The sequence below is a fragment of the Zophobas morio genome, unplaced genomic scaffold (assembly GCF_036711695.1).
Source record: "Zophobas morio isolate AGI-343-1 ecotype UQ-CSIRO unplaced genomic scaffold, CSIRO_AGI_Zmor_V1 ptg000023l, whole genome shotgun sequence".
Lineage (NCBI taxonomy): Eukaryota > Metazoa > Arthropoda > Insecta > Coleoptera > Tenebrionidae > Zophobas > Zophobas morio.
Window position 1 is genome coordinate 5,500,098 of NW_026972128.1, and position 20,182 is coordinate 5,520,279.

Consider the following 20,182-nt stretch of genomic DNA (forward strand, 5'->3'; position numbering starts at 1 on the left):
TCAAATTTTCAAAATGCTGAAATCCTCAAATCTTCAAAACACCAAAATCCTCAAATTCTCAACACACTAAAATCCTAAAATCCTCAAAACACCAAAACACCAAAATCCTCATAACACTGAAATCTTCAAATCCTTAAAATTCACAAAGTCTCAAAATGCTCAGTTCCTCAAGACACCAAAATTCTCAAATTGTTAAAACACCAAAATCCTTAATTCTTCACAACACCAAAACCCCAAATCCTTAAACCACTAAAATCCTCAGATTCTCAAAACACAAAAATCCTTTAATCCTCAAAACATCAAAATCCTCAAATCCTCCAATCCTCCTAACACCAAAAACCTCTAATTTTCAAAACACCAAAAATCGTCAAATTGTCAAAACACCAAAATCCCCAAATCCTCAAATCCCCAAAACACGAAAATCCTCAAATCCCCATAACATCAAAATCCTGAAATTCTCAAAATTCTCAAATCCTCAAAACACCAAAATTCTCTAATCTTCAAAATACCAAAAATCCCCAGATTGTGAAAACACCAAAATCTTAAAATGGTCAAGATATCAAAATCCTCAAATTCTTAAAACATCGAACATTCTCAAATCCTGAAAACATCGAAATCCTCAAATCCTCAAAACACCGAAAATCCTCAAATCCTCGGAATACCAAAATCTCCAAATCCTCAAATCCTCAGAACACCAAAATTTTCAAATCTTCGTATCCTCAAATTCTCATAAAACCAAAATCCTCAAATCCTCAAAATACGAAAGTTGTCAAATCCTCAAAACACCAAAATCCTTAAATTCTCAAAACACTGAAATCCTCAAATCCTCAAAACACCAAAATCCTCAAATCCTCAAAACATTAAAATGCTCAAAACACGAAAATCTTCAAATCCTCAAAACACAAAAATCCTCAAATCCTTAATAAAACACAAAATCCTCAAATCCGCAGTGTTCAGATCCCCAAAACACCAAAATCGTCAAATCTTCAAAACACCAAAATTTTCAAAACCTGAAAATTGACCTGATTTGACCTGACCTTATCCTACCTTGCCATACGTGTCCTGACCTGATTGTTTTATTCCATAAAAATCCGAATACTTATCTTGACAATTCTTCATCAAAATCAAAACTCCATCGTTTATTAAGAATTAATCTGTATTCGCTCTAGTAGATTCAGTCAAAGAAATGTTTCAGTTGTCCATGACCGTGCATAATTTTCACCAGACCGCTCTGACATCCATCATATATCTTCCATATTTTTTTACTCTTACTATTTTAGCTATTTTACTTAACCACTTGTAGTACCATAAAATTTATATTTAGATACCCTCTCTCCTGTAGTACCTAATTCTTTCACTCTTTATAGTGTAACTAAATTTATACTTTTTGTGTTGTCAACACAAAACAAAATTTCGGCAAATTGTTAGTTAACACCAAGAGGTTTTCCACATATTTTATAAATGCCCATGATACTAATATATATTTTTAACATAAAAATGAACAAACGCTTTAGTTTTCAAGCGTAGCATTACACAACAGGTACAGAAGCAATATAATAGAAAAATAAACTCAAAAATAATAATTCTTAAATTATTTATTGATCATAAATAAACTATACATTATAAAACAATAAATAATTGAATAAAACTTAAGAAAATAAATAAAATCACAATAAAACTGGCACTGGTGTCATAAAACTATTAACAAAGTTACGCAACCGTGGGAAATCTGTCACCATCATCGTAACTACTAAATCTCCTCCTTGGAACGTACACTCGCCTTCTGTTACTCTGGACCCTCCTGTAGGTATAAACTGGCCTGAAGGAATAATCCGAATAATATCTTGCATTAGCCGTATCCATGATTTCGCCATCATCCTTCTTCTCCTCAGCCATCACTCCTACAGGTACTAAATCCATTTCTTCACTTGGTACTAACCGACCTTCTTCTTCTTCACGATCTTCAGGTTTCGCTGTCGGTTTCGCGTGCATGGGCATGATCAAGGCAACAAAAACAACGCAAACAAGCAAACGTGTCACCTGCAAGAACCATTAATTGTAGGCTTGAGTAAGATTGTCCTACTAACATTACTACAGAAGATGACTTACAGTGAATGTCTCCATGATCGGCTCTTGAACTTGACTCCTTTAGATTCGCACTTGGACTGATGAATGGAGTTTCGCAAACAAATATATATCCAGTTTGGGTGTCGTGACAAGACGGAATACACCGTCTTTCCAGAAAAAGCAATTACACATTTTTGTTTGCCGAAGATATTAGACGATCGTTACGTTAATCACTTCTTTTGAAGTTCGACTCGGGATTATTTTAATTACTCGAGTGGCAAAAACGTTAATGAGAAATGTTAATGATCAAAACAAAGAACTATTTGGCGCCTTTGTGTTTTGACTGACGCCAATGGCGGCGGTCATAGAATGTGGCGGTTAATTTCTGGTAAACCGTTGTCCATAAACAGTTTTACGGTGTTTACGATTTGTCAGAGTTGTTGATTTTTGTTATTTGTTCACTCATAATTCTTGCTAGGCAATAATGACATTATGTCAATTTAATGTTTGTGTATTTTCAATTATTTTTCTAATATGTTAATAGCGTTTGGTTGTTACATGTATTCCGACTACTGTAAATTAGATTAGTGTTATGTTCCATTTATCAAAAACTTTCCCGGTTTGTCAAGGCAAAATGATCTACCGACTGTTTTATTTCATCGAACAAGTGAGTATTATCAATTAAACGTCACGAAGACAATTAACACCATGTTGTAGTTCATCTTCAACCTGATGCATTTCTTAGTAAGAATCTACTCCAATCAGACCATCAAAGCTTTAGCACTGGTCTTCTTGAGCGTCTTCACTGAAATTGTGATCTATGTGATTTTGGGATTATGCTGTGTTTTCACTTCCTTGATCATTCAAATCCACGACATCATCGAAAAAAGCGAGGAAAAACTTTCCCGCAGCTCCAGTGCTCTGGTTGTAACAGAAAACAAAAACGAACGACCTATTCGGACTGGTTTTGGTGGCGATATCAAATTTTCACCAAAAGTTAAACAAAAATAAAAACATTTCTTTCTATTTGTGTTTCTATTTTTAGGTCGTGTTAGGCTAAAAATATCTGTTCTTGTAACGGTTAGTCATCAGTACTGAGTGGTTTTGAATTTAATATTGACACGAGTGATTAGAGAGCGTCTTTCAATCGTGCGTAATGGGTGTCTGACTTACATAAATTAAGTATCAAAATTCCACACGATAATGTGAACTTTTTTAGAAATGTGAAGCAAAATACTCGTTCTCACAGTAAATAATGGCTTTGTTCGAAAAGTTTTATGATTTCCTGCAATAAACTGTTTTCCTGTGTTGCTGTTGACACTGTTAATTCTATGTAAGGCTCGAAATAGCTCGTGTGCGAGTTTGTGGGTTTTGGCAGATAAATGGGATTTCGTAGCAATTATGAAATTTATTTGGGGTTTTACCTTTTAAATACTTACCACAAGACGGGAAAATTTTTGCTTCGGTTATTTGACCAGCACTTTTGGGAGTGCAATGTGGGACGTTTTTATTTTAAACGTTGCATACAAAAAATGAATTATATAATCCTTCTTTTCTAAATCTTTCGAGATGACTCACTTGAAGATTCTTTTTCTCGTGTTAGAAATTTTTTATTTTTACTTTTCGAGTGAAAACTAGAGAATATTGCCCTAAAGTCAATTTATCGAATGGTTAGTTTTGTTTTCTCGACGTTTGATAACTCCTAGAATATAAAAAAGTGGATCTTTCCTTTGCCCTTCCTTGTAGTCCATTTATCTGTCATCTGTTAACAATATTGGACAGATAATCTCCGAAAGTAACGAAATTCTGTTTTAAAAATACCATGTAGATGGTGAAGGAAAAACAAAAATTTATTTAATTAAAGGAGCAATTCTAAATCAAACATACTAAATTTAAATGGTGTTAAATCAGACGTTTTCAAATTAATTATCATAAGCATGGTAAATTTTTAACCAAAATACCTACATCTGTTGATCCCCCAAAAAATTTCAAAATTTTTTCAAATAAATCATGTCGAAAATGTGCAAAATATGATGAAGTTTATACTTGTGATTTATCATGGCATTCACATTTTTTATAATTGCGTATATGTACAAAGTGACTCAAAAAAAGTAATGAATAAATCAGTTTATTTTATTGATTAAATTAGAAATCGGTCACGTCATTTTCCCGAAAGGGTTTTCATGAAAAAAATAAATAAAAATCACAAAATCAAATTTTTTAATTTTTCGAAAAAGGTGAATATGTTGTATTGTACTTCAGAGGCAAGGGAAGTTCTGTCGAAATAACCTTCGATTAATTTTTCGTCTCTATGAATCATGAAACGTCGAGAAAACATGAAAGTGACAAATCGCCCGGTGGGACTCCATTACTATACTTCCTTAGCTTACCCTCGGGAAGTAAAGTAAAAAATTGCATAGGGGCGCACCGAAAAAATGAAGTTTTGGAAAAGTTAGCTAGAAATTCTCAAAAAATTCTGGAATATAGAATCCGACTTGAGGACTTTGGATCCTTAGTTTACGTTCGGGAATTAAAAAGTCAAGAATTTCATAGGAGGTTGTCGAAAAATTTAGGTTTTGGTAACGTTATTTAGAAATCCGCAAAAAATTCTGGAATATAGATTTTGAGTCCTTAGCTTATGCTCGGGAATTACCTAAAAACTCAAAAATTTCATACGGGGTTATTGAAAAATTGAGGTTTTCTAAAAATTACCTAGGAATCCTCAAAAAATTCTGGGATATAGATTTCGACCTGAGGATTTTAGATCCTTAGCTTAAGTTCGGGAAGTAAAAAGTCAAAAGTTTCATATGAGGTTATTGAAAAATTGAGGTTATCGAAAAGTTATCTAGAAATGCTAAAAAAAATTCTGGAATATAAATTTCAACATTAGGATTTTAGATCCTTGCCTTACGTTCAGAAAGTAAAAAGCCAAAAGTTTCATACGCTGTTATCGAAAAATTGAGGTTTTCGAAAATTTACCTAAAAATTCTCAAAATATTCTGAAATATAAATTTCGACCTTAGGATTTTAGATCCTTGGATTACGTTCGCGAACTAAAAAGTTAAAAATTTCTTAGCGAAAAATTGAAGTTTTGGAAAAGTTACCTAGAAATTCTCAAAAAATTCTAGAATATAGATTTCGAATTGTTCTGTTTGAAGTTTATTTATTTTTTTAATTCTAAAAAAGTCATATTCCACCGGGCGATTCTCGTAAAATGGTTACAGTTTTCAAAGAAATGAGGCCGAAAGTAACTTCAGGAGGTCGAAATCTACAAAAAAATCTATTTAGGTAATTCACTCTTTTTTTCCTGAAAATAAAATTTGAGGATCAAAATATTTATTTGTGACAAAAACTAGACTTGTTAATAGATTGGCTTCCAGAGGCGCAGGAAGTTCCTATCTAAATGACTAGCTCCTTTTATTATTATTACGATTCAAAGAATTTGATAAAAAGAGAAAGTAAGACCTCTGTTTAGACTTTTGATTGATAATTCCAATTACCTAATTTGGCAGAAAAATTGCAGAATGTTATTTCTATTAAAACCACTGTATTTTTTAATTAAATTTATTGTCAATGCAAAATACAAAAAATAAATAAACGAAATAAATTAATATAACATTAATAAATAAAATTACGGATCACAAAATACTGAAAGTAAATACTATAGAACACAAAAACTAAATCATTTCTCGAATATCTAATTATCCATAATAATAATATCCAGGATATCGTCTCCTTGGCACATAAACTCTCCTTCTAGAACTCTGCATTCTTCTATACGCAAACAAAGGCCTGAACACGATCGCATTGGCAGTTTCCAAAAGTTCTCCATCATCGTTGTCGGTAACATCTTTAACTGTAGTCGTAGCTACATCATTTTTTGCAGACGAATTTTCTCCTCCCTCGGATTTTGGTAAAGTTGGTTTTGCATGAACTGACAAAATAACAACGGCCAAGACCAAAACAAAGAATCTTGCAATCTGTAAATAACACCGTAACGATATTAACATAATGTACTCTCAATGAAAACAATAAAAAACTTACATGAAAGGATTCCATTTTTAGTACAGTGACTTTGTTCTTGAACTTCACACTTGAGCTTTCAAACTTTGACTGTTGCACATCTTTCGAGCAAGACTAATTTATATTTGAGATGAAGTGATTTCAGCGACTTTTTTTCGAGAAAAGCACTTACACACTTTTATTTACAAAATATTTTAGCGCTGTCGTTACTCATTTGGGTAAAACAGAGGTACAGTGCTGGTAAAATTTGAAAGAGTAGTCGGTTCGTCAACAATCGAATAAACGTTAAAAATTTTTATAATGATTTTATCTTAGTCGATTTTTCTCATGAAACAGAATGAAACTAACATAATATGATCCAAAAGAAATAAAATAATTATAATTTAATATTTTCTAACGGCTGGTCATAAGTGGCATGAAGTTTCGTGTTGGCAAAAGCAATTAGAGTGTCTTTACGGGTTTCTCTAATGATAATGACTCGTTGTCTGCACGGAATAATAGATTTAAAGGCCACAAGTTGTATGGAACAAGAAAAATACCTTACTTGATGACAACCTGATATTTACTTGATGGCATGCAATTTAATAAATCTTAGAATGTGGTGTTGGGTATTATTCACTAACTTGGTTTTCTTCGTAATTTTTCAATACTTGTAAAATTTATTAATTATTCAGGCGTTGGACCTACTGACTCATCAAATAAAATTTCACACCATCTTGGTAAAATATTTGGTTAGTGTTTTGTGTAAACTATTAATGGCACTGAATTTTTCCATTAACAGAATATATAGATTCAACAACAACAATTTTTACAAACGTGATTTTACTTATTTTTTTATTATTGTGAAATAAGTATTTTAATGGAATGTTTAAGTAAATTTATAACGTAAATGTTTAACATAACTGGTTAGAATGAAATATGTTCACAATGTAGATAATTTAGAGATATTCATGAATTTTTTATCACATCTATTGTTCAAACACCATCTAATGCAATTTTTTGACTTGTTATTAATTTTAATTTTGACTGTACTGAATTTTGAAAAATCAAAACTGTCATAATTTTGAAAAATCACCACCAGAAAATACAACGTGTTTCAAAGTGATTTTCATCTAGTCGCCTACGGCTGCAGATTTTCATCAAGGGAAAGATAGGAGTTGAAGCGATTTCAAAGCTAACTAGATGAAAATCATTTTGAAACACTCTTTATACATTATACACTGACCGGCCACCCCGAGAAATTTCGCAAAACCACTTTAAAAATTATGAATTTAACTAGTGATCGTTATTTTATTAAAGAACCATTCACTATTGACACATGATCTATAAATTAGCAAAAAAAAAAAGACAAATAGACCCAGAATTAAATTTAATTTAACAAAATAACAAAAACAGACCGAGTACGATATTTTCTTAATTATAACAATAAAGGAGGCTGTTTTTGTAAACAGTGTTTTTCATCATTTGATTATAAGTTTGGCAGTTAATAAACGTCGTTTTCACGCGAAAACAATGCCATTAACTCTTACAGACGTCTCTCAAATTGTCGCTCTATTTCTGTTATTTTGTTAAATTAAATTTAATTCTGTGTTTATTTGTCTTCTTTTTTTTTGCTAATTTATACATTGTATCAATAGTGAATGGTTCTTTAATAAAATAACGATCACTAGTTAAATTAATTATTTTTAAAGTTTGGTTTTGTGTTTTTGTTGTGTTGGTTATATGTAGATCTTACTATTAGAAATAATTGTAAGACATACTGTATTTGTTTCGTTAATTTTAGTTCAAATCGTAATTCGAGTTGTATATTACTCATTAGCCGTTTTAGAAAGTTTAGGTGAATAAACCGAACTGATGGCACATCGAAACAATAATTAACATTCCAAAAATAAAAGTAAAGTATTACCAATTTTGAAATTTTTTAAAATTACTACACCCATTATCCAAATTTTATTATCAAAACGTACAATATAAATGATCACAAAAATTAATCTGAAAAATTTACTAATCACGAAGGATTTCACAGACGTTTTCAAATAGATTAAGCAGACGCCAGAATGACTGCAAAGCAAAGGGCTAATAACAAATTAATTACACCTGATCATTATAAAAGCACCTAAACCAAAATGTACTTCCACTTTCAAATCAGACACATCTTTGTAAACACAAAATTGCAACAACCATGAAGTTCCTTCACATCATTTCCTTGGTAAGACCTTTTTTGTTTTTAACGTTCTTGTTTTTTTATTTATCAAATATTTTTAGGTTTCCATCTTGACTATCGCCTCCTGCTCGATCTACAGCATTGAAAACCCAGATGGTTCTTACACGATTGGTCACACCTCTGCTTCCAGAGGCGAAGCGGGGAACTCCGCCGCCGCTGTTCTTTCGAAAGGAGCAGGTTACACCCTCAACGAAAATTATGAACCCGAGCAAGAAGATTATCAATCAACACTTGTAAGCGAAGATACAGAATCTAGGAATCTTCTATCGCCCCACGTGGAAATTCTGCAATTAATCGAGACGTTCCTCCGGTTCAAAGGTGAACTGGCTTCAAGAGTTCAAGCCCTCATCTCTGACAACTGGGAGATAATTCGGGGCGTCTACTTAGCTGTCATCAACAAAATAGGAACTCTACACACTTTCACCCTCACCGGAATCAAGATTTTGAGGAAAGTGTTGGAACTTGCGGTGACTTTGATGGCTCAGTGGCAGATTAATTTACCGTCGGTTTCGCTGGACTTTAATGTGGGGAACGAAAATACCAACCAAGGGAGTTCTTTCCATTTTGACAAAAATGCCTTTTTTGGTAGAAAGTGATTTAATTAGTGTAAAATGAGATGTAACACCTATTTAAATTTTTAATAAAATTAATTTATTAATACATGTGTGGGATGTTAGTTTAGCCATTATAGCCGAAGTTGTAGTCAATTTGTGGCACGTCGAAATTTTCCCAGTTGTTGCCATACGGATAAAAATCTCTTCCTGATCTTTTGGAGCTATCGACTGATTGCCTTTCGTATTTGTCGTAACCTAGGGCCTGTCTGGCTTTTGGTATGTTCGTGGGTATCTCCTTAGGACCGTAGTTTTGTGGTTCTTGTATTTCAGCGGCATGAGTTTTGTAGAAAAAGAAAGTTACAAGAACACATATCCAAAATCTCTGAAAACAGAGAACAGTGTTAAAAATTACTCTTCCACCATAAGTTAATCATTCATAAACCTACACACTGAGACAAAGTAGTTTGTATTTTAAACAATAAAATAAATTGTTATTTTTGGGAGTTCAACAACTTGAAGTTCCATTATGACGGCAATATGAGATCAAATTTTTAAATGTCAGTTTTCGCTATTGTCTTTGCTTAATGGTTTCTTTGCAAAATAATATTCTAATAAACACGTTCTTAACGACCTTATCCATATCTAAAATAATTGGAAGACTAATCATGATGTCAGAACCATTTAAACAAAATTGGTGATGTGAACAATAAACCTTATATGTTCAACGTAGCATTTACTGAACATTTAAGAACTCGGAAGGAAAATTAATCGAAGGTTAAAGTTTACATGTATACAATTTACGCCACATTTACGTACTGTGCTAACATAAAGTTAGACATTCTTGATAAAATCAATTTAAAATTTCAAATACTGTTTACACGTGTTTTGTGTCGCTCCTGTAAAGTTATGTTAAAAAAATTCAGATAATTTTCGAATTTGAAATAAATAAATAAATTTGCCTATATTAACTCATCCCAAAAATTATCTCAGACTGTATGTGATTTTATGTGAATTTTACTAACTTTTTCAAGTGTTTTTTTAAAATAATGCGGTAAGAATATCATAAAAAAATATCGATAACATTTTTTTCTAATTTTTTGCAGATGCTATGAATATGCAGTTTTACTGTTGCATAAAAAATCTATGAACTATGACATTTAGGACAGTGTAAAATATGTATACAATCCACAAAAAAATTTCATAAGATTCCCAGACGGTTCTAAAAAAAAACCACTAACAAAATTTATAAATCAACCGACATTTTGAAGAATTGTCCAGTGTTACGTAATTTTGGTGTGAAGCTTGCGATTTATCACTTTTGACGTGTTTTTGAAAGTAACCCAGTCTCATCAAAGCAGAATCGACACAATTTTACTGAACAAAAATTTTTGTATAAGTTTAAAAAAATGCTTGAATTTGTTAATACTATGTAAGTGGCATGGGGTCGGTATGATATTTTTTTTGTCACTCTTAAAATTAAAAAAAAAAAATTAAAAATATCGCTAATGCGGGAAAAAATGTATCAGACAATTATAGTTATTGCCTTACCAGATGCATTTTTAGGATATCCTCTTCAGTTTTCCCACACTCATCCACTCTAATCTCGCGACTGAACTTTTTTGAATTATATCTTTATTCCCAGTAACTTTACTTTCAATTATACCTCGTTGATGGGGATACGATCCGCCTCTGATTAGCCAGATGCAGCTTTCTCGTCACAACATAAATATTTATTGTGAAAATTACACACATTTATAATTATCAAATCCGAATAAATTAAACGTTTAAATTACGCAAACTGATGGCCCAGATGATCAAATTCCATCAAAAAATCGACACATCCTGGTACCTTTGCCTTTCAACGCAGCCAGAGTTAGATGTGCCTTCTGGCTATTAATACAAGAAATTACGTCCAAGTAGGTATTATTTATGAAGTAAAAATCACGATCTGAAATTAATCACTTTTCAAGGTTTCGTGTTAGGTGAACATGTGCATAAAATTTGATTTTTTATGGCTGCAAATTGAGAGATAAATTAAAATGCAATTGTTATTTTGATGGAATTATGTAAGCTGAAAATACAAAAAACACATTTTTATGGCCAGAAGCTACAAACTGTTTTAAACGTGTTGTCCAATTATTGTTTTTCAATTAAAATTCGTAGCTTTTTTAGTTTTTAACTCAAACAAATATGTTATAAGCTTGTAATTAATTACATAATAACTTTGTATTAGTGAGGGTCAAGGTAGCAATATTTAGACACACAAATTTTATTACATCAAAATTAAGTAGAATTTTAGATTCCCCAAATTTAGAATTACCGCAAGACACTTCAGTTTTTGTTTTGTAAATCAATAAAGTTGTTATTTTATAGTGAATTCAATTCGGGTTGTGACCAGAAAACACTCGTATTATCAGAATCAGTTGGAATGTCCTACATTTGATATAAAAATTGTTTCGCTTTCGAAACGACCTTATATTATCACAACCCCGTAGCGTAAATAATGTGTGTTAAAGTTTATTGTTTTAAAACCTTGCTGCACAAGTGACGACCTTCGCAATTATCGTTTTCTTTCCTCCCATTAATCGCATTTATACATAAATTTTACGTCTTCCATAATTTTAAATAATTACAACAATTTAAAAACACTTATTATTTAACATTCCGAGGCGTCATCGTTTTATTTGGCTGAGTGATATGTTGTGTTCCTTCATTGTTTAGATACACAAGAAATCAGCAAGTCAAGTAATTTTTTGTCGTTGTATTGTAGTTGGATATGTAAATTTTGTCTGCTATGGACCATCTGACAACATATAAAGGAAACAACTTCAATATGTAATTTAAGTTTAGTTGAAACCGAAACAGGTGACAATAATGTCGAAACTAGTGAGAAAACGGGTTTTTATTCACTATGAAGACTAATTGGTTTTTATTTTAGATTGGGTTTTTAGTAGTGATTGTAGGAGTTCAAGTGGCAGCGTCTTCGTGGGAGTTTTATAAAGGTAATGAAAAAGTTATATTAAAAAGCAACTTTGTAGTAATTTATTTGGTAGGTCCTGTAGCATCGTATGGTGGCGTCAATAACAATGGAGATATAGGTGTCAGAGGAAGTGATGGATCACTTCGTCAAGGTAACTAAAACATTTTGCTGTTTCTGGCAATTTAATTTCATTTTTTAGAAACGTATTATTATTTGTATCCAAATTTCATAAACCCACTTGGAGGTGTTGATAATAATGGAAAAGTAGGGGTTAGAAGAAGTGATGGTTCGTTGCGTCAAGGTGATGGACGATATGCTAGTGCCTACGGTGATGGTAACAATGCTATGAAAAAGCCAAGCAAAAAGGGCAAACTGAAAAACAAAACAAAATAAAAGTACGAAACGTGAAAGAGAAATGTTTATTTCTTTGATCTATTTTCTAATCTATGTGCTGCAGCTATGTTTAACCTAAAAGTTGCTGTAGTTTCTATTACAAATAAAGACAAAAAAAAATAGATCAAACTTTTAATGTACATAGGTATGTTCAACGTATCTATTACGGCGTTTTTCTGATGAAACATTAATAACTTTATTCAAACAAGTGTTAATTAATAAAAGCCTCAGGCAAAAAACAATGAACCCTTACAGAGTCTGAAGCTGATTAAAATTCGTTGCGATGGTTAACGAGCTATCCTCACCTTCGTCGCTGCGACGGCCGACCCGATACCGTCACCTTCCTCGCTGCGAGCTGCGACGGCCGAAGCACTATAGTCACCTTCGCCGGAATCGCGCTGACTCCTACACCACTGTTATGAGCAGTGGCGTAACAATTAAACTGCGGGCCTGTGTTCTACAATACTGTGGGGTCCCTAATGAACAGCGAAATAAAAATATTTAAAAATACGAGTATAATGAGTAAAGTATGAGTAGATTGCAATTAGGGCTTATGTTTTATTAAAATCATTCTACCTGAAACACTGAATTAAAAAAATAAAATACAGTAATTACCTGAATACATATAATTAAAATATATATATACAATTATGCATATTAGCCGACCCGGCAAACGTTGTTTTGGCATTTCTAGTTAATATTTTGGTAGTTGAATAAAAAATTAAATTAAAATAGATACATATAAATATAATTAAATTAAATTATAAATTATACATAAAAATTTATCGTACGACAATGATTATATTCAATAGCCCTCTTGCAACCCTATTGCGCATCTATGGATGAAAGCAAAGATGCTCATATCGTTATTAAAAAATGGGGGTTGGTGGTAGAAGGGTCAAAATTCAGGGTTATATGTATTATTGGTACCAAATCTTAAAAAAAAATAAAAATAAAAAATGTCTAAATAATTAAAAAAAAATTGGTGGGCCACTTTACTAGACCTACCGAATATACACAAAAAAATTTCATAAAAATCGGTCAAGCCGTTTCGGAGGAGTTTGGTTACAAACACTGTGACACCAGAATTGTATATTAGATTATTTTAGAACAAATTTCATTACCATAAAAAAGGTTATACTGAGTCGACCTTAAGAGATAGACATATGCTGTCGCGGACTTTTTTTTAGAACTTTTAGAGGGGAACAATTCCATCACACATGATTTTTATGTAACTTTAACTGTTTAAGCACTGTAAGCAACGGAAGCTGTCAAAGGAGGAATAATTTTCCCGTTTTTCCGATATTTTTCATTGCTGCTCCGTTTCTATTGATAGTAGCTGATGTTATGTAGCCTATATGTAGATACGATAAATGGACTATCCAACACAAAAAGATTTTTTAAATTCGAACCAGTAGTTTCTGAGATTAGCGCGTTCAACCAAACAAACTCGTCAACTTTATAATATAAGTATACAAGTATAGATAAAAATGTCCATTTTTTTTAATCTCAAAATTGTTTTCTTCTTGCTTTCCAATGGGCACAAGTTGATACAAAATTTGACACATCTAAGCTTCTGGCAATTTGATTTCCAATTGAGAGATTCAGTGAAGATAATCTGCATTGGCCCATTGTGTTTCTTAAAAAATTTTTAGTCATTTTTAATTTCGAAAAAGATCTTTCCGCTGAAGCCACCGAAAGAGGTATTGTAAGAAAAGTGAAACATGCTGTAATAATTTCAGTGAAACTAGTGCAGGTAGGCCATTCTGTAATAATCTAATAATTTCCCAGTCAACTTTTTTTTCTACTTAAAAAATTAGTTGTAACATACATCAGATATATTTTATTATTCCAAAAAGCACCACAAGTACAAAATTAAAATAGTTTTGAAAATACGAAAGTTTTCATAAAACACAACTGAAACTGATTTTTTTTTCACGTCTTATTACAGTATGAAGTTTCACTGTAGATCTGAGGACAAAATTAAAGTATTTTGTTGTCTTGTATCATAAATTAGTCATACTTTTGTCCGATAAAGATTGGTAATTTACTACATGGGGTGTTAGATTTGCCACAATGGGATTGCGACACTGCAACAGGTTTATTAGAAACAGATGCTGCTGCATTTTCGACCGCCGGTGCCGGTCACTAAAACCAGAGTTTATTGAGTCTATGATATTGAGATGCCGCCAAAAGTCCAGCCCTTTGCAGCAAAAAATTCGTAAATAGCAATGAACCATCGCCGATCCTGGGATTACCGCACATTTTGGAATTTTTTATTTCGGGATGTAATTTGGGCAATAATATAAAAAAATCTAATAAAAAAAATGTTCCGTGTGACCGGACCGGGCCCCTTGAAGCAGCTGGCCCGTGTTCCGGCGAACACATGGAACACCGGTAGTTACGCCACTGGTTATGAGCTGATTATATTGAAATGGCTGAAATTCAGTTTTTTCTCGAAAAAATATAAAAGCATAGGCGTGGTTTAGATACTTTTCTTCACTTATCTGTGCTTTGGTGGTTTGTTGGCAGTCTCTTGTTTCCCCATAAATTTATATCAAGGGTGGTGGTAATCTACAAGGCAAATTTTCACAACAATAATTGTCAACGTAAACGCCTGGCCTTGAAGTTCCTCTGTAAGGAGTTTGTCATAAACTGTAAAACTTGTTAGTTAGTACAATTTTTTTTTTAAGCAACTGCTATGTTTAAAGCAAAGCATTAATTATTATCAGTTTTTAAAGTCGATCATTAAACAAGAGACATTTTCGTATTCTGAGAACGACAAAAATAATCGAAAGTAGATATTTTCGTCAGAATGACTCTATTACAATATTTTCGGAAAGTAACACAACCCATGCACAGTACCACATCTGATTTAATAAGAAAAAAATCCCGGTATCGTCTTTGTTGCATATGTCTTGAATTCAAATGTTGTGGTTGGGTATTGACTCTAACGGCCACAAGAAACCAGAAAGTCCACTTATTTTTTTATTCTTAGGTACGTTTGATGACTTCTTGATGGCATGCAAATCTGATTCTTGTGTGTATCCAGCAGTGTTATAAAAGAAGTATAGCCGAACTGTTAGACTGTACAATGAGTAAAAGACTGGTAAACGATTATTTACTTTTTTGTAGTCGTAATCATAATTATTTCACGTTTAGATTGAATTTTTGTCGGTGCTGGTGGCAGTTCTTGTCGTCCACTCAGCACAAGGTTGGTGATTGCTTTTAAATCATGTGTAACTATTTTACAAATGTATCATGAACTAGGTCATCAAACTCCTCTGGGAGCTGTGAATAACAATGGAGACATTGGAGTTCGTGGAAGCGATGGCTCGCTACGCCAAGGTGACAATGAAAATGTTAATCATTCCGCAGATTTTAAAAATTTGAGTGTCATATAGGTCCGTTTCCTTATTTTCCGTTTCCTTTAGTGCCTTTGGGTGGTGTAAACAATAATGCAAATATAGGGGTGAGAAAAAGTGATGGTTCACTACGTCAAGGCAATGGCCTGTATGGTGGAGAGTACAAAACAAAACTACAAGAGTTTGGGCAAAAAGCAAAATGAGACGTTGTTAAGTTGGATGAGTGACTAAAATGCTTCACGTAGGTATTAGTAAGTTCTTAACATTTACAAAAAAAAAAAAAAATGTTTTAGCTTGGTTTCTTGCAAGAAGTCTTCCAGTTCTTGACTTTTCTTCCGCATCGAGATAATATTTTAATTATAGTATTATATAAGTACACTTTTTAAGTCCTTACGACGAAACTTAATAGTGTAAGACTTATTACATTTTTTTAAGAATAAATGCTTCTTTACTGAGTAAATTAAAATTAAAAAAGCACGACTTTGGTTTTTATTTTACAACGCCAGTATTAAAAGTGTTGAGTGAATAAGTTTTTTAAAATAATTTTATTAAAAAATATACAAAAAAAAAGTCCTCCCCGGCGGGGAATCGAACCCCGGTCTCCCGCGTGACAGGCGGGGATACTGACCACTATACTACCGAGGATTACATTTATTTGTATCATACGTTCAAGTTTTAAGCATTTTACCACTTACAGTAAATACTTCAATTTTTTTGATAACATAACAACACTATTGCTTCCATCCGTTACATATTCAAAACCGTTATAAAATTACAAAGGTCAATCAATAAATTAAAACCACTTCGTCTATTTATATCTCAAAAATCTACACCTGCGCACACGGCCCGTGGTCGCTTCCCAACATTTTCGTTTACTTAATCAGCTGGAAAATTACCACCACACGACCCAAAACTGACTTAAAATTGCATTTTCATTATCATAGAGTGTAAGTACGTCATGCACCCGTCACAAATCTTCCAACAACCCATCAAAATTTTTAGGTTATCCCCCTTGCGATGATGTTCGGCAGTGTAGTCAACAGGACCCTCTCAAGCACCATCGCCAGGGCCCCTTCCATCCGATTCAGATATGGAGCTTCCCGTGACCAACAAAAAGTAACATCTGCCACTACCCCCGGAGCAGCCAGTGGCCAAACCAAAAGCGCCGCAGCCCAACCTGGAGAACCCATCTACGACTTCCAGATACCCCAGAGGTGGAGGAGGCGCCCACTTAGCGAGGAAGAAATCGCGTATATTAATAGAGGGGGTCCTGAGTAGTTTTTCATTCAACAAAGTCCAGTATTGTTAATCATGAGCTTAAGAGGTGTAAGTAATGTAGTTGATGTACATCATCGTCGTCATTGTTAATTGTTCCATGTAAATATAATAACTCATGCGTTTTGAAAATTTTATTTACAAAATTTAGTTACATAATCACAAATCGGCAGTGACCAGTTGGTACGTATTGGCGCCTTTATTTAAAATGAAACCTTGAATGTTCAAACTTTGCAAAACTGTGTAAAACTTGGACTGAGCGATCCCTGCTGCTTCACTCAACTCGCGGATTTCGTTAGTTGTAAAAAGCGATTTTGTTTCGGATTCGGATGCTGCTTGCATCAGTTTTAATAATTTTATAACCTGAAAAGTATCAATGTTTGTAGATATGTATGAAGGGGTGGTCAATTAATATTACTTGATTTTTGGTGCTCATGCCGGTACCACATTGTGACCTTGTGGTGTCCATAACACCTTTGCTGTCAGTGAAAATATCCACCAAAGTCTCTTTCATTATTTCTACGACATCAACTGCGTCTTCTTTGGTGGCTTCCTCCCTCAGTTCTGCTTTTGCCCTTGCCTATTAAGCAAACAAGAAGTTAAATGTAAACTTTAGTAGAATAGAATAGATAAATATGAACCTGTGTTAGTCTGATTAGCGAGTTCAATTGCCTTGTTGTGATTGGTGTACAGTCGCCAGTTTGATATTGTTTTCGTAGTTGGAAATAAAAATCCCTTAATACTTTCTTAGCTGCATCTGACAGTTGCGGATTAACATATTTTTGAGCGTAAGCTATGTATTTCCTGAACAGACTATGAGGTAAGTGGTCGATTTCGTCGTCATTTTGTAGACTTAAGCGACCTCTACAAATCCATCTTAACCAGTTACTGCATTAGTGCGTGTAAACCTACCTTAGGCTGTTATTACAGGCATTTGATATCCTAGAGTAAGTTTTATTTATAGCATAGCTTGATCCACTTTTTCCAGAATGTAAAGCCAAAACGTGCTCTGAAAGCATCATATCCAGCTCCTAAAACAGTTTCCTCTACATACTAATACATTTTAGTTTCATAAACAAACCTCATTAGGCTGGTCCAGAAGAATAAAAATCAGATCAAAACGAGACAACATTGGAGAACTAATTTTCAAATTTTCTGCAATAGTTTTCGCTTTATTGTAGTGCCCCCCTGTGGGATTTGCAGCAGCCAAAATCGTAGCCCTAGTTGGTAATGTACAGACAATCCCAGCTTTCGCTATACTAATAGTTTGTTGTTCCATGGCTTCTAAAAGACTCTATTTCTCCCATAAATTATAAATACATAAAAAGTATGCACATACCGCGTGTTGCGTAGGCATTTTATCAAACTCATCAATACAACAACACCCTTGATCCGCTAGCATCAAAGCCCCCGCTTCTAAAGCATACTCTCCCCCGCTTTCCCTAGTCATAGTCACAGTCAAGCCAGACCCAGTGCTTGTGTTACCGCAAACGTAGACTCCCCTAGGGGCCACATTTACGCAAGCATGCAACATCTGCGATTTTCCCAAACCAGGGTCGCCAACCATGAGAACGTGAGACTCTGCACGTTGTCTGTCTGATTTCGTGCCCCCAAAAAGCGCGAGAAGGAGGCCAGCTTTGACTAGTTCGTGCCCGTAAATGTTGGGGCATAGGGAGTGGACAAGAAATCTAAAGAGGTTGGGCTCAGCATGGATTTTCTGCAACGTTTTAACTTATTAGTTAGTCGTGGTTGGTATTTTTAGTCATTACTTGGATTGCGTAGTAGTCTGTTATATTGAAAGTGATGCGTTCAGAAGCCCCATAACTGCCTTCGCTTTGATTTTTATTATTAACGATGGAGATGACTTCTAAGTACAAGAGGAAGAGGGTGTTTGGTTTATTTTTGTTGGACGACTCATTGCAGTTGCGCACCTGAAGGTTAATTAATTAATTAACTGTGTAGGAATGTGATAATAGTCACCTTAATTACTCCTGTTATTGTTATGTCATCTCCAGGAACACAAGAATTGACTAGGTCTTCAGTAAACTCACATTCTAAAGTTCTAGGAACACGTCCAGTCTCAAACTAGGCATTTAATCAGTTACGGAGTAATATTTATGAATGTGAATAACAAACCTCATCACTCCCTAATAACTCTTGAATTTTTATAGATTGGAAGCTAATTGTTCTTGTGTAGGGTGAATTATACAAGGGCTTGAAATTTGACTGAGCTCTGCAACCACTTGTCAAGCATTTATTGGGCACAGTGTACACATTATCCACTTGTTTAAAAACTTGAACTCCTGTACAAGTACTGCAAGAAAATACCATGTATTGGTACATTATTTTTATGTTTGCTGCTTTAATAACTGTACCCCTGAGGGACACTAATTTGTCTACAATTTCGTTATTTATTAATATTACATAAATTTTGCGTTTTTTGCTTACTGTAGTTATTTACACGGATATCTTTGATTTGTTGGATAGGTTCATAATTGATAAGTCTTGCTCTAATTATCCCTAAGGATTTATGTGTATTACCCTCTTCTGAATGTTTACTTTTATCCACATAATCTTTTACAATAGTCTGATGCATAGCCAATCCCATGCAATTTAAACAAAACTCTGTATTATTAATAATTTCAGATTTAAAATTTTGCCACACAGTACATAGCTCGTCTTCGTCAGAAATTAAAAATTTATAGTCCACAGTGAATGATTTTTGTGCTTCGATATCTGGTAAGGAAAATGATGTCTCATGGCGGTTAATGAAACGTTCAAATTGAACAACACATTTGATCAGTGTTTCAACTTGTAAATCCCCTTCAATGAAAAATAATGTAAGTTGTACTTAGGCCCTTCACATACAAACCTTCTTCAGGAAAATATAGTTTGAATCCGTAATAACCGTGTTTTGGCTCGTAATTAAAATTGGTGGCCGCACTAACTAATTTTGGGTTTACTTGTGGCTGTTTTTTCGTAAACCATGGGCGATTGTTGTTTCGAGGGTTAGACATTATTAAAATTGAATATTTAGATTTTATTTTAGCTGCGAGGTTATGTTTACACCATTTGAAAATGACATTAATCGCAGAATCGGACATGGGACAGGGGCACCAATGCATAAATATAAATAAGCTAAGTTGGGGTTAAATTCAACTGTTGCGAAAATCGTGCCCTAAATCATTAAAAAAACTTGATAGAGGGTTTCATAAATTTTATATTTTGAAATCAATTTGTTTAGTAAATTTCAAAACAGATTATTTTTTAAAAACACAACGGAAAGGATAGATGGTTTCGG

At 33.5% G+C, this 20,182-nt stretch overlaps 5 protein-coding genes, 1 long non-coding RNA gene and 1 other non-coding gene across 8 annotated transcripts; 4 read left to right on the top strand and 3 right to left on the bottom strand.

Moving 5' to 3' along the window:
• Nucleotides 1–1,577: 1,577 nt before the first annotated feature.
• Nucleotides 1,578–2,216, bottom strand: LOC135134280 (uncharacterized). Its single transcript, XM_064062909.1, has 2 exons — nucleotides 2,110–2,216; nucleotides 1,578–2,040 (listed from the first exon to the last, which is right to left on the bottom strand). Exons 1-2 carry the CDS (start codon nucleotides 2,122–2,124, stop codon nucleotides 1,711–1,713), a joined length of 345 nt encoding a protein of 114 aa, XP_063918979.1. The 5' UTR covers nucleotides 2,125–2,216; the 3' UTR covers nucleotides 1,578–1,710.
• A 140-nt stretch (nucleotides 2,217–2,356) lies between these two features.
• On the top strand, nucleotides 2,357–3,093 carry LOC135134281 (uncharacterized). Its single transcript, XR_010281268.1, has 2 exons — nucleotides 2,357–2,734; nucleotides 2,785–3,093. It is a non-coding gene; the product is annotated as an uncharacterized LOC135134281 (long non-coding RNA).
• Nucleotides 3,094–8,059: 4,966 nt separating this feature from the next.
• Nucleotides 8,060–8,928, top strand: LOC135134187 (uncharacterized). The gene is made up of 2 exons (XM_064062814.1): nucleotides 8,060–8,299; nucleotides 8,356–8,928. Exons 1-2 carry the CDS (start codon nucleotides 8,273–8,275, stop codon nucleotides 8,908–8,910), a joined length of 582 nt encoding a protein of 193 aa, XP_063918884.1. The 5' UTR covers nucleotides 8,060–8,272; the 3' UTR covers nucleotides 8,911–8,928.
• A 2,613-nt stretch (nucleotides 8,929–11,541) lies between these two features.
• LOC135134189 (uncharacterized) lies at nucleotides 11,542–12,370 on the top strand. The gene is made up of 4 exons (XM_064062815.1): nucleotides 11,542–11,754; nucleotides 11,807–11,870; nucleotides 11,922–11,999; nucleotides 12,048–12,370. The coding sequence occupies exons 1-4, from the start codon at nucleotides 11,743–11,745 to the stop codon at nucleotides 12,239–12,241; spliced, it is 348 nt and encodes a 115-aa protein (XP_063918885.1). The 5' UTR covers nucleotides 11,542–11,742; the 3' UTR covers nucleotides 12,242–12,370.
• Nucleotides 12,371–15,241: 2,871 nt separating this feature from the next.
• Nucleotides 15,242–16,086, top strand: LOC135134420 (uncharacterized). Of its 2 annotated transcripts, none has more exons than XM_064063102.1 (5): nucleotides 15,242–15,350; nucleotides 15,404–15,455; nucleotides 15,512–15,589; nucleotides 15,646–15,851; nucleotides 15,900–16,086. In XM_064063102.1, the coding sequence occupies exons 1-4, from the start codon at nucleotides 15,336–15,338 to the stop codon at nucleotides 15,807–15,809; spliced, it is 309 nt and encodes a 102-aa protein (XP_063919172.1). In that variant the 5' UTR covers nucleotides 15,242–15,335; the 3' UTR covers nucleotides 15,810–15,851; nucleotides 15,900–16,086. The 2 variants fall into 2 exon arrangements, with proteins under 2 accessions (XP_063919172.1, XP_063919171.1); XM_064063101.1 differs by having other exon boundaries at nucleotides 15,646–15,847.
• A 93-nt stretch (nucleotides 16,087–16,179) lies between these two features.
• Nucleotides 16,180–16,251, bottom strand: Trnad-guc (transfer RNA aspartic acid (anticodon GUC)). Its single transcript has one exon. It is a non-coding gene; the product is annotated as a tRNA-Asp (tRNA).
• Nucleotides 16,252–17,000: 749 nt separating this feature from the next.
• LOC135134214 (DNA helicase MCM8-like) lies at nucleotides 17,001–19,987 on the bottom strand. The gene is made up of 11 exons (XM_064062840.1): nucleotides 19,754–19,987; nucleotides 19,330–19,704; nucleotides 19,018–19,277; nucleotides 18,862–18,966; nucleotides 18,651–18,812; nucleotides 18,221–18,598; nucleotides 17,963–18,175; nucleotides 17,794–17,912; nucleotides 17,523–17,745; nucleotides 17,300–17,461; nucleotides 17,001–17,244 (listed from the first exon to the last, which is right to left on the bottom strand). Exons 1-11 carry the CDS (start codon nucleotides 19,983–19,985, stop codon nucleotides 17,041–17,043), a joined length of 2,433 nt encoding a protein of 810 aa, XP_063918910.1. The 5' UTR covers nucleotides 19,986–19,987; the 3' UTR covers nucleotides 17,001–17,040.
• Nucleotides 19,988–20,182: the final 195 nt, after the last annotated feature.

Excerpts from the sequence above, each read along its gene's own strand:
- LOC135134187 (XM_064062814.1), top strand. The coding sequence starts at position 8,273 with ATGAAGTTCCTTCACATCATTTCCTTG. Across the intron at positions 8,300-8,355 it reads TCCTTCACATCATTTCCTTG|GTTTCCATCTTGACTATCGC; the intron begins GTAAGACCTTTT and ends AAATATTTTTAG.
- LOC135134189 (XM_064062815.1), top strand. Across the intron at positions 11,871-11,921 it reads TTCGTGGGAGTTTTATAAAG|GTCCTGTAGCATCGTATGGT; the intron begins GTAATGAAAAAG and ends TTTATTTGGTAG. Across the intron at positions 12,000-12,047 it reads TGATGGATCACTTCGTCAAG|AAACGTATTATTATTTGTAT; the intron begins GTAACTAAAACA and ends TTCATTTTTTAG.
- LOC135134420 (XM_064063102.1), top strand. Across the intron at positions 15,456-15,511 it reads TGTCGTCCACTCAGCACAAG|GTCATCAAACTCCTCTGGGA; the intron begins GTTGGTGATTGC and ends ATCATGAACTAG. Across the intron at positions 15,590-15,645 it reads CGATGGCTCGCTACGCCAAG|GTCCGTTTCCTTATTTTCCG; the intron begins GTGACAATGAAA and ends AGTGTCATATAG.
- LOC135134214 (XM_064062840.1), bottom strand. The coding sequence starts at position 19,985 with ATGTCCGATTCTGCGATTAATGTCATTTTCAAATGGTGTAAACATAAC. Across the intron at positions 18,967-19,017 it reads AGTTATTAGGGAGTGATGAG|TTTGAGACTGGACGTGTTCC; the intron begins GTTTGTTATTCA and ends TTAAATGCCTAG. Across the intron at positions 18,813-18,861 it reads CAATAACAGGAGTAATTAAG|GTGCGCAACTGCAATGAGTC; the intron begins GTGACTATTATC and ends ATTAACCTTCAG.